Source organism: Bactrocera latifrons, unplaced genomic scaffold, assembly GCF_001853355.1.
Source record: "Bactrocera latifrons isolate USDA-ARS-PBARC rearing strain unplaced genomic scaffold, ASM185335v1 scaffold_422, whole genome shotgun sequence".
NCBI lineage: Eukaryota > Metazoa > Arthropoda > Insecta > Diptera > Tephritidae > Bactrocera > Bactrocera latifrons.
The window spans coordinates 192,530-204,521 of record NW_017537071.1 but is presented as its reverse complement, the minus strand read 5'-3'; the positions used below and the strand labels follow the sequence as shown (position 1 = coordinate 204,521).

The window sequence follows — 11,992 nt, the reverse complement described above, 5'->3', positions numbered from 1 at the left end:
GGTCGCCAGGATGCAGTGGCACGCAGATGAGGAAGCTACAGACCTGCTAGAATACAGCACTCCGGACCACGACGGGATGCCTCCTGATGTCTCCCATCGAGCACCTACATAGCGAGACACTTATGCTTCCAGTTAAGGAGCATAAYGAACTCCTCTCCAAGCAGTTCCTGCTGGGATGTTTTCGCAGAAATCATTATTGCAGTTATCTGCTTGGAGCGGAACCGCCTCCTAGGAGCATCAAGAGGTCATTCCTTGATCACGTCGACGACATCGAACAATACGCCGACAGGACTTCGGACGCTACAGACTTCCGACAGGCACTGACCGCCATTCACAGTGGAGCCATCAACACCTTCACCGACTCCCTCCCCATGAATGGCGTACTTGGAGTCAAATCATAGCAGACGAAGAGCTCGAGTTGCCGCGAGAAATGTTAGTGACCCTTGCGCAACTTCGTTCTGGATATTGTAGCAGGTTAAGCTCCTACCTATCCAGAATAGACCCTGACATACCCAACGTATGTGCTGCATGTAACGAGTCTCCGCATGACCACCTCTTTGCATGCCCAACCAACCACACCCATCTAACACCCTTTTCCCTCTGGTCCCACCCCGTCGAAACAGCACGTTTCCTGGGCCTCACATTAGATGACATCGACGACAACACAGATAACCCTCACCATCCCAACGGCGACTGATAACCGTTAAAACAACAACAACAACCCAAAGCTAGAACACGACATGATGATTCAAAAAAAAACTTAGAGAACTAGCAATAGTATAGTTTCCTGATATGTCGGCAGCAGCGGGGTTAAAGTTTGAAATTTGAACTGTACAAAGAATTTGAACTGTACCTGCACACGGGTGGGCTAAAAAGTTGTGGGACAGCTAAAAAGGCTTTCATATCAAGAAAAAATCGACTAAGAAGATAAAAATTTGCTCGGGAACACATCAGCTGATCAATGAAACAATGGAAAACAATACTTTTTTCTGATGAATCAGAACTTAATTTGAAAAATTCAGACGGAATGAGAAGAGTTCGCCAACCAAAAATAATAGATCAAATCCCCAATACTGCCAAGGCTCGGTTAAGCATCTTGGAGGTGGCATTATGGTATGAGGATGTTTTTCCGAGTTTGGCGTTGAACCTCTTCATCGAATCAATTGCAATATGGATGGACTGATTTACAAGGATATCCTTGAGAACGTGATGCTTCTTCATGTCGAGTGAAATATGCCGCTTTCATGGTCATTTCAATACGACACGACCCAAAACACAAGTCGAAACCAGTGGTAAATCGGTTCGTAGCTCAAAATATTAATGTCCTAAAGTGGCAACTCAATCGCCGGATCTCAACCTTTTTGAGAATCTTTGGTATATAACAAATAGAAGGATAGACAAAGAAGGAGTGAATGGAGATGAAAACAAATTGTTCGAAGCTAAAAACAAGCCTGGTTAAGCAGTCCACAAGTAATTAACAATATTAAGGGTTCTATGCCAAACCATTCTAACGGGAATTGATAGCCGTTCCAACAACAACAATAATCTGACGAAAGCAGGTTTGATTTATCACATTCGGGTATTAAGGGAAAAAAACTTCTTAAGAGCTTAAATTGCCATAGCTAATACATTAATGGGTACAGAGTCCGAAGTCTAATAACCTTGACAGACGCCAGCGCTAACATACATTAGCGGGCTTATGGACCTGACAGACGACAACGCTATTATGCATTAGCGGGCTTAATTTACATTTACTTGCGCATTTGACCCATGTTAATGCAAGTTTGTAATGCACAAGAACTTCGCTCATTTAGCTGAATTTATCAAAATTTGAGTAGGCAACATTGCTCAAAAATGGCCGATTTTTGCTATTTTTTGACAGATGTCGCTTGAAGTTTGCTGCCTTCTTGGCGTCTACAACTTCAGAGGTAAGAAGTTTTATATTGCAAATACAAATTTTAATATTCTTAGATGGCAGAAAATAAATAACGAACAGTTTGCTATCCATTTTTCCAATATTCTTACCTTTTTCGCACACTTCCGCATTATAATCAATTATTGCTTTTAATTTCACTCTATTATCTTTTGACGTAGTTAATAATAAACGAATTTTTTCGTTAAATTTATATTGATTTAAAAAAAATACTAAAATTTCTATTAATAATTTATCTTATTTATTTTTATTTCACTTTTTTTTTAATAAATAAACAAATTTCACCATCAGCTGTTTAAATGCACAAGTCTGCCGTCATAAAATTTCAAGCATAGCGTTGTATAATTTAAAAATATTTCATGTTACGGCAACTTTGCCAAAAGTGACACTGCTGAGTGCACACTTTGTACTGTCAAATTCCAATTCTGCATTCTGTGAATTCAATTCGAAAAACGAAGGCGACAAATATTTTGAAACAATAGACATTATTTTAAATATATATTTCTTAAAAATAATTAAACAGTGGTTTGTTGTTGTTTTATGTTATTAGATAGTATATAGATCGACAAAATGTATGAGCTTAAAACACTTTTACCGGAATATGATATACAATTGCCGGCTTGTATGTACCCAATGAAAGTGCTCAACAATTCCGTAGCTTCAGAAGTAATAAAAGCTGACGCATGCAGCGTAAGTGTAATTTTTCATTATGAACAAAATAAAAGTGTCTTTTAGAAGATATAAAATGTAATAATCATATTAAAGGGTTTTTACAACGGCAATGGTAATCCTCTTGCCACGTCCGCTGTCAACTCTCTTGGACCGAAGAAAAATGTGTGCGCGCTTGATTTGGACAATTTAAGTGCACAAATCCAGAATTTACTCAAGGTTAATTTTCAAAATTGATTTATCAACTAAATTTATTTTCCATTTGTGTTTGTTTACATCTATTTTTATATTTATTTATATTTTGTAATTTTTTTTTAACGCAGTGAACATGCTCAAGCTGCACACCTAATATGCACAATTTACATCGTTTTAAAAAATTTTCAATTATTTGTTAAATATTTTTTTTATACTGCTTAGTTAATAACACATTTTCAAATGCGAAATTTATATGAAATCCAATATTTTCTTCATCTCTTAAATATTATTATTTTTATAAAAACAAAAAAATTTAGAGGCGGACGTGGCATTAAAGATTATAGGATTATATGCACGTAATGTTATATTTAAGTGAAACGCTGCCATTATTAAAATAGTAAAATTTTCGTTTACTAATATACTAAATTGCACGGATTAAAATTTATAAACAGCTGTTAATTGTTTCTATCCACATGTTTTGAAAATAAATACATACAAACGTATGTACTAATGTGCACAAAAATCTATTTTGATCCCACATTTGCTTGAGTATTTTTCAACAATGCAAGAATATCAAGAGGTTAGGTTGAGATTATAATAATAATATATTTTTAACTTTTTAACACCACTTTAACGCAAATGTGATATTTTACATTAAGCTAACAATTTGACCATATTTTCAAATCATAGTCATCTAATGATGTCGGTTCCGTATGCGCACGACAAGAAAAAGTTTTAAAACAATTACAAGACCTCAAACAACAAATGGCCAATATTCGCGCTTCTCTTGGTCTCTGCGAAAAAGGATCTCAGTACAATGGACTAACAAGTTTGCGTAATGGAGGTTTACGTGAGGTTAGTACTATTCTTAATCGTTTCCCAATACGCTTCACTTTATATGAAATTTTAACATGTTAGGAACCTCTACATGATATTGTTATCAATGGACACCCTAATTTCGTACCATATGCCCTATTAGCATTGAAGAATGCTTGGAAAGATCTCTTCACCATTGATGTAAGAACCTTTAAACATTCAACCATGCCTGATATTGGAAAAGATGCAAGTGAATTCGAAAAGAAATTGGCACAAGTGAAGATAGACCCATCAAAACCGAAAGTGAAAGTGTCACTTATTTGGAAAAACTGTAATCAAGAAATAGTCAGTTTATACTTTTTAAAACATTTTTTTTATTTTAAGGCGAACATACTGAAATGATCAGTTCACCAACTATGTACGTTCCCATTTATGGAGAAGTTAATATTATTCGGTATTTGGGTCGTGTCGGACCAGAGGAATACCGTTACGAAGATTTACCCAACTGCAACGAAATCGATGCTGTGCTGGACATATGCTATCAATTGTTGCGATGTAATACTACCAAAAGCCGCGCCTCAATGCTACGTGCACTTAATCTTCGGCTAGGCAAACAAAAATATTTTGGTGGTGACAAAATAACTATTGCTGATATTGGTGTTCACAGCTCATTGAAGCGTTTGCCGGCAATAACCCCTAAAGACCTTACACCAACTTTGACTGAATGGCAAAAATGCGTACAACTTGTTACACAGCTGTAAAATAAGATTGTAATAATTAAATATTCTTGTACTTGGTACATTCTTAATTATATACTCGTATGTGTAGTAAATGAATCCAACTGTTTTATTTTTCCTTTTGTAAAAAAGTTAACTTTTATTGGAAATTAAAAATGCGCATGTTCCACTTAATTCTATGACATAGCTTTACCCAGAGAGGGCGTTGCTTAATAATGTAAAAAGTTACATTTAATTGTAATTGCAAAGATCTGATCTTTGATATTTGCACTTAAATTTTTTTCAATAACAAGGTGAAATTTTAAATTTCACTCTCATGGGCTTTTTTCTAATTGGAAGGAAATACCCCAGATATAAAAGCCAAAAGCGTTATATTCATCTCTCATATTTCTTATTTTCAGTCTATTATTATTGTCACTTATATATATATTGTTTAAAGTAAAAATTAGCAGAAGTTAAGATTTCTGCTTGCACTTAGGTGAAGACATGACTCTTTAATATTTCGTTGTTAGGCTGGCAGCCTTTTAAACTTTACGTATTTTCTACCAACATCGCAATTTGTCAGAGGCGATTATTAGCAGCGCTCGCGCAAAGGGAGACATTTGTATTTGAGGACTTCACAAGGTTGTCTGACATCAGTTAAGTACTACGCCATTTGGCTCTAAATACATAGAAGCTAAATGAAGGTATTGTCCATCTTGTTGAATTAATAAACAATATTGAATTCCCCGACCCAAACTAGTTAAATTTGCTGCTTATCATTCAATAGCTAATGGTTGAAAAAACCACGATGATATTTTATGGTTTTAAACCAATGTAGTAGTTAAAGGCTAGTGTTAGCGCTCAAAGTTAAAATATAGGGGATCATATTGTCGATTTGCACTTGCCCTATTAAATTGGAAAAAAATAATTCCTCAATAACGTCCGACTCCAAGGCAGCTAGTGGTAAAAGTGTGATTATTAGTGTACTAAAACGTTCCTCTGCTTGTTGCTCGTCATCCAATTGGCTAGCAATATGTTTACGAAGACTGGATAGTACATATAGTTGTACACGACGCACAAAATCTCGCACATTGCATTCACGCTTTCTCAACAGCATATGTGGATTGAAGAAAATAGCGAGACGTAGAAAAGCAAATTCCATATCATCCAAATCTAATGTTAACGTCTCTTGAATGTAGGAATGTATGCGTGCTATATGCTCACTGAGTTTTCGTATTTTTTGTGGTTCGATTTTGTCAACCTCTGCCAATTGTCGTACATTTGCCACGAGTGTGGTGATAATTGTGGTAATTGAAAGACTTCGCACTTGTGCCAATGCTATCGCTAGCAAGCCAGGCCAGCTAGCACGCAATAATTTGATTTGCGTACGCCCATCGAGTTGATCGAATGCTGCTATTTTACGCATCCAATATATACTAAGGAAAATTACACGGGAACCAGTTTCGCATATATAGTGTAAATTGAGATAGGCGGACATTAATGTGGGGGTTTGCAGATTGAAAGCAGCCTGGGCGCTGGTCAATATTTCGTTTTCGAAGATACATTCATTTGCAACGAATTCTTTTGTATTTGCCACACCAAGTATTGTTTCAGCTACTTCATATTCATCGTCTGCGCTGCTGTCTGCAAGTTTAAGAAGAAATAAACCAATTATTTTACAAAAAAAGAAAATATGAGATATATACAATACGAGTATCGTTCCTTGCATAAACGTGAGTTTGTTGTATCACTTTAATAGTTAACAAATATCAATGCACGATATCCAAATACCAACCTTCGCCCATGTCGTCATCAGTTATTTCATTTTTGATAGCTGGGGAACCGCCCGTATTACCATTACCAGCTGCTAAGGACAAACGGTCCAACTGATTTTGAATGGGGATCAGCAATTGCAATGCTTTCTCAATGACACATCTATCCAAAGCTGTTTGTATTTGCCCGACTGCTGTGGCAGGACTGTGTATCGCGTCTATATTTAGATTTAAGTTTTGTGTATTGTTATTATTTGCATTGGTAGTTAAATTTTGCAAACATGTGGTGCTACTATTGTCCATGGACTCATCATCATCGTCCTCTTCATCATCAGCTTTCGGCAAGTCGGGGGAAAAGTAAAGTGACTGGGGCGGAGGGTTTTGAATGGGAACCTGTTTTTCTTGTTGGAAGCTCTTTGCATTTTCTATAACTAAAAATAAATATGCGAATAGTTAGTTTTAGTTACGCCTATGCTACACACTTTAATTTTACTTTGTCTCATTTCGGCAAATGTTAGATGAAAAGGTAAAGGTGGAACTGAAACATCTGCGTTGTTTACAAATGCTGAAAATAATAAATAATCTCACTGTAAATAAGGAAACATATAGAAAGATAATCTTACCTTGTCTCATTTCCGGCAGAGTCATATTATAAGAGAATATAGAAGACTTTGAAGTAGTTGGTGCCTCAGACTTGTTGACAGTAGTAGCGTTTGTAGTTAGATTGTGACCGAAGAGCAAACTCCCGCTACCCGTTGCAGCATTGTTGGCACCCAAAACGGCGGCAGCTGCCGCAGCATTGGTCACTGTTGAATTGGATGATCCAGAAGAAGAGCTTCCGGCGAACTCCTTCTTATCAACGATCGGTTTACGTTCATGTTGAACAGCTGTGATAAAGTAATTGTAAAGAAATAGTTTCATATAGAACACTGCGAAATATGTATAAATAAATGTGATAATGAGCGTGAAAATGCTACGTAAACTATCATCGTACTACTTATATATTGAGCATTTAACTACAATCATACTCCATTACTCCTATGCGAACAAATTTCTATACTTCTTTTTATAATTATTTATATACCATATATATTTAACTGATTCAGCAATGCATCAAAATCAAAATTTCATAAATATCAACATTCAAGGCGTGCTAAGGGCTACGAGGCCGAAAACATATACAACCTGTTAAGATAAGTATTTTTTACTTTTAAGTAGAAAAAAAAATTATTAAAAATCCAAATAAAGACTTCATATACATATATGAGAAAATAATTGCCAAACCTCTTTTTGACCTATTAGGTAAATCTTTAGCAGGAATCTATTGGGAAATAAAATGTGTTGTCGAAATAAATGAAAATTATGTACAATCACTTCGCATTCCGCTGGCTAAACATTTCTGGAGACGGCAGAATTGGCAACGATTGCGATGATGCTTGGTAACTTCACAGTTCATGGATCCTCGACACTGATATCCCAATTGTTTGCGTATTGAACGCTTGAAAAAGCCTTTACAACCTTCACATGAAATAGCTCCATAATGTCGACCTATTAGATAACATACAGTTGTATTACATTTCATTACATTGCACTACAGCTATACATATACATTATCTCTGATAAAGTACCTGAAGCACGATCCCCACACACCAGACACGTTTCAATGCTCATATTGGTCGCTGTTGCTGCGTTCGCTACTCCACCACCACTTGAACCATTACCGCTTCCAGTAACGTGATGAACAATTGTTGCTGCTGTTTTGTTATCTACGAATATGGTGGAGAGTGAAATAGTAAACAATGACATACAACAAGAAAAACGGTATGCACTTACCTTCGTTTTTGAAACCACTTGCTCCCATATCTGGTAATATGCGTTAATATTACCACTATAGATTTTGTTTGGTTTTATATAATGAAATAAAACTGAAACCAAAGTGTGACATTAATATATATACACATATTTAATATTATATCAGCTCTGTATGTACCTATGATTGATTATTCTCACTGATTTATTTGTATTCTTTTATACTGCTTTCTGCTACATTGATGTTCTTGGGAGGTCGCTCAACTTCAGTTCATTCGAGGTCAATACTAACATAACTAACACACATTTACATGGAAGCACTTAAGGAAAGGTTAACTTTGTCATGACATATTTCCAATTGGACCATTAAAAACTTATTGAACCGAAAAAAGTTACAAAAATGTGAATAATTCTACCAACATCACTAAAATAAGCTTCCTGCACATATTTTTCTTTCCGCTGTTGCACTTGCTGTCATTGAATAGCAGGGTTGTATAGGAATATAAAGCAAAAATTTCTTGTTGATGTTGCCAGGTATAATAATAACTATTTGATGGAAGTGATTAGAGAAAATTTAATATTTAAAATTAAACAACGAATTGATTGAAAATTTGAACGAAATATTATGAATTTATTAAAACCTTTAAGCGTTTTTTAATTCAACAACTTTGATGTTTGTTGTAAATTTAAACAAGCTTTTTACTTTATTTTGTGTTAGAAAAAGCTTTATTTGATTACATTGGACAAAATAAGAAGTATTATCAATTATTTTTTTATTGTGATACCTAACAATCTATCAAAAAACTTCCTCGTGAATAATTCTTTCTACTAATACAATAAAGCTCTGATATATTTTCCAAACCACCAAATCAGCATATGAAGATAAGGCATTCAATTTCCGAGACTTTAAAAACGAATTCATATTTAAATATCTGTTTTGAGTAATCCAGCCTTTGTACATACACATTCATATGTACATACATATAGAGCTAACAAGAAAAAATATAAACAAAAATTGGTTAATAGCAACAATCAAATGTCAAACTGCGGCAAAGTACTGGCGACGCATGTTGACGATGAGCTCTGAATATTAAAAAAATTCGCCTAATTGCCCTGTCAGAGTTCCATATACCGCAAAGGTACACATACAGAAGAATACACACAAAAATAAATTCTTACCGTCATCACAGTACACGCATGCATCCATACATTTATGTACATGTCAATTTGCTCGTGGACACCCAATGACTGGTATGTCTGAATGTACATGGATATGTACATATGTACATACAATATTCCAAATGCTTCTTTCATTGCACAATTGACATTGAAATTACGGGCCGTCAGTTAAAGTCCGCGTCATTGGCTATTTATTGCACGTGCAACAAACGAGTTCACCAACTCGTCTTTTATCAATTATGAATAAAAAAATGCAAAAAAGTAACGCTATTTTTGGCTATTTCGTTAATGACAAGAAAGGTACACCCTTTTCGAAATGAGATGCCAATACTTTTTGAAATGTTAAATATTAGGACTGACGTTAAAATATTTTGCAAAATTTGGTTATTGATTGCTTATAATTTTTAAACTTATTATTTCTTTATTATTAAAAACAATCAATAACATTTTTAGTTTGTATCTAAAATTTTCACCCTTAAATTTTTATTTTTAACGAACTCTAATCAACCCCATATTTCCTGAAAACTCAGTTTTTATTTATTCAGATCATTTGTCATATTTAGTTTTACCTACCCGCTCATGTTGTGAAGGTCGTAAATAAATTGAAAATATTGAATGCACATGTTGGCGCCATTGGTGGAGGTGAGAGAAGTTCCGGTTCTGCCTAGAACTTATGCAAAAAACGACTGCGAATTTTTGAAAAAACTATGCATTACAATTTCATGATTTTTTTATGAAAGCCAACTGAATTAATATTCATATCATGTTGAACGAGTTGGCTACCATAAAATTGCTGTATACTGTTGCATTTTTTAATGTACATACGTATGCACGACTTAAATTTCTGAGTGGATTATACTTAATGGCACAAAATTTGCTAAAATACTTTATATATAGTATACATACATATGTACATATATAAAAATTGAATATACTTGATAGCGATATTGCCTACAATGCTAATAACGAATTAATTTTCAAAAAAGGTGAGTTAATTTCTAACAAATATGTCTGAATTTCGGCACCTAGCCGTTACTATTGCGTAGATATATGTATTTGATTCTACAAAATTTGAAGTATGTTTTGTATGCTGCATGTTGGGGTGAATGAGTAATGTTTTCCCGCCCGATTGACCGCTATATAATTCTTAAATCTCCGCTGCTTGATAACTTTTTTCGCAACTGTTAATAATATGTTATATATACATATGTAATAAAAAATAAAATATTTGTAAGTAATATTAGTTAAGTATTTGCAGATAAAGTGCGTCGAAAAAGTAAATAAATGTTATAAATATACAATTAAGTACTATTTTTATACTCCGAATCGGCTATACTATATGTATTTATTGAAAATACTTGAGACTATTTAGACAAAACTAGTCTATTGTTATTAGAACTCTGGATCAAAAACTTTAGTAAATTAAGATCTGCCGAAATCTGAGATAAGTAATGATCGCGTCATGCAGAATAATAAGAATGCAAACAAACTCAAAAATAGAGAGGCAGTTTTTATTGGCATTTGTTAGTTAATTTTTTTTCTTAATTGGCGTAGACACCGCTTACGCGCTTATAGCCGAGTTAACAACAGCGTTCCAGTCGTTTCTTCTTTTCGCTACGTGGCGCCAATTGGATATTTCAAGCGTAGCCAGGTCCTTCTCCACCTGGTTCTTCCAACGGAGTGGATGTCTTCCTCTTCCTCTGCTTTCCCCGGCGGGTGCAGCGTCGAATACTTTCAGATCTGGAGTGTTTTCATCCATTCTGACAACATGACCTAGCCAGCGTAGCCGCTGTCTTTTAATTCGCTGAACTATGTCAATGTCGTCATATATCTCATACAGCTCATAGCTAATTGGACAAAAGAATAAAATACATGGTTTTCCTTCCATTTTTTTGTCTAATTAGTCTACTAGACCCAAAACAAGTCAGAAGGGGCTAAGCTCGGGTATAGCCGAACGTTTTAAACTCTCGCAATTTGCAAGAATCAATGTCCTGGAAATTCCTTCAGCAGTGGAAAATTGTGTATGACATAAGTGACAAGTGCAACTTGCAGAATCAAAGCCAGAAAAGTACTTCGGGTAGATAAGGCTTGCTGGTTATATATTATATATTATGGGAGAGTTTTTACCTGCTTTATTCATTCCAAGCACAAGGATTCACTGTTATAAGAACAAGACGCAATCTCATTTTTATTAACATATCTCACGATATATACGATATATGCGGTATAAAGTCACGAGAATTTCGAAAATCTGTATCTTTCTGTTAAGTATACATATGTGGACTAGGGGTAGTATTGAAACGATTCAACCCATTTGTAATAGCCATACATACTATTAGCACATATATCTCACACGTTGACCGATATTTTCAGTAAAAAGTCAACTATATGCAATGGGTCCACATATACAGTACCTAGGGATTTGAACAGTTTTGGTTCGGTTTGGGAAGTTTTTAGCTTTAAGGTGGCACACCTTAAAAGCGCTATTTGTGGAAATTTTTATCCTGACATATTAACTGATTCTTGATTTGTATACTGGATTGTAAAAGTTTAAAATGGAGTTTAATATTGTGTAAAATGGGAAGTAGGCGTGGTTAAAGCCCGATTTCACTTAGTTTGATACTGTAACGTAGAAATGTCAAAGGAAAGCTCTGTGCCGAATTTAGTTGAAATCGGAGGAGCGGATACCGATATTTGTGATTTCACCTAAAAGTGAGCGGTGCAACGCGCCTCTTGTGGCTTAGGAGATACATTTGTACAAACAACTTTTTATAGGGCGAGCTCACATATACTTTTTCTCACAGTCGTTTTTTGCTCACGGTCGTTCCTTTCCACTACGATCCCCTGTGCCAAATTAGAGTTTTATATACATACATATATGTATTAATTAGGTGCTTAGT

At 34.9% G+C, this 11,992-nt stretch overlaps 2 protein-coding genes across 4 annotated transcripts; one reads left to right on the top strand and one right to left on the bottom strand.

The window, feature by feature from the left end:
- Positions 1-2,323: 2,323 nt before the first annotated feature.
- LOC108972788 (probable aminoacyl tRNA synthase complex-interacting multifunctional protein 2) lies at positions 2,324-4,449 on the top strand. Of its 2 annotated transcripts, XM_018939591.1 has the most exons (5): positions 2,324-2,623; positions 2,699-2,821; positions 3,488-3,652; positions 3,716-3,944; positions 3,998-4,449. In XM_018939591.1, exons 1-5 carry the CDS (start codon positions 2,504-2,506, stop codon positions 4,372-4,374), a joined length of 1,014 nt encoding a protein of 337 aa, XP_018795136.1. In that variant the 5' UTR covers positions 2,324-2,503; the 3' UTR covers positions 4,375-4,449. The 2 variants fall into 2 exon arrangements, with proteins under 2 accessions (XP_018795136.1, XP_018795138.1); XM_018939593.1 differs by lacking the exon at positions 2,699-2,821 and having other exon boundaries at positions 2,327-2,623.
- A 187-nt stretch (positions 4,450-4,636) lies between these two features.
- On the bottom strand, positions 4,637-8,405 carry LOC108972787 (nuclear hormone receptor HR78). Of its 2 annotated transcripts, none has more exons than XM_018939590.1 (8): positions 8,095-8,405; positions 7,938-8,029; positions 7,733-7,870; positions 7,479-7,652; positions 6,728-6,991; positions 6,598-6,669; positions 6,128-6,535; positions 4,637-5,976 (listed from the first exon to the last, which is right to left on the bottom strand). In XM_018939590.1, the coding sequence occupies exons 2-8, from the start codon at positions 7,963-7,965 to the stop codon at positions 5,174-5,176; spliced, it is 1,887 nt and encodes a 628-aa protein (XP_018795135.1). In that variant the 5' UTR covers positions 7,966-8,029; positions 8,095-8,405; the 3' UTR covers positions 4,637-5,173. The 2 variants fall into 2 exon arrangements, with proteins under 2 accessions (XP_018795135.1, XP_018795134.1); XM_018939589.1 differs by having other exon boundaries at positions 7,473-7,652; positions 8,095-8,404.
- Positions 8,406-11,992: the final 3,587 nt, after the last annotated feature.

Coding starts and splice junctions, on each gene's coding strand:
- LOC108972788 (XM_018939591.1), top strand. CDS start 2,504: ATGTATGAGCTTAAAACACTTTTACCGGAATATGATATACAATTGCCG. Junction 2,624..2,698: donor TAAAAGCTGACGCATGCAGC/GTAAGTGTAATT, acceptor ATCATATTAAAG/GGTTTTTACAACGGCAATGG. Junction 3,945..3,997: donor GTCACTTATTTGGAAAAACT/GTAATCAAGAAA, acceptor TTTTATTTTAAG/GCGAACATACTGAAATGATC.
- LOC108972787 (XM_018939589.1), bottom strand. CDS start 7,965: ATGGGAGCAAGTGGTTTCAAAAACGAAG. Junction 7,653..7,732: donor GTGTGGGGATCGTGCTTCAG/GTACTTTATCAG, acceptor GTTATCTAATAG/GTCGACATTATGGAGCTATT. Junction 6,670..6,727: donor TCTGCCGGAAATGAGACAAG/GTAAGATTATCT, acceptor TATTATTTTCAG/CATTTGTAAACAACGCAGAT.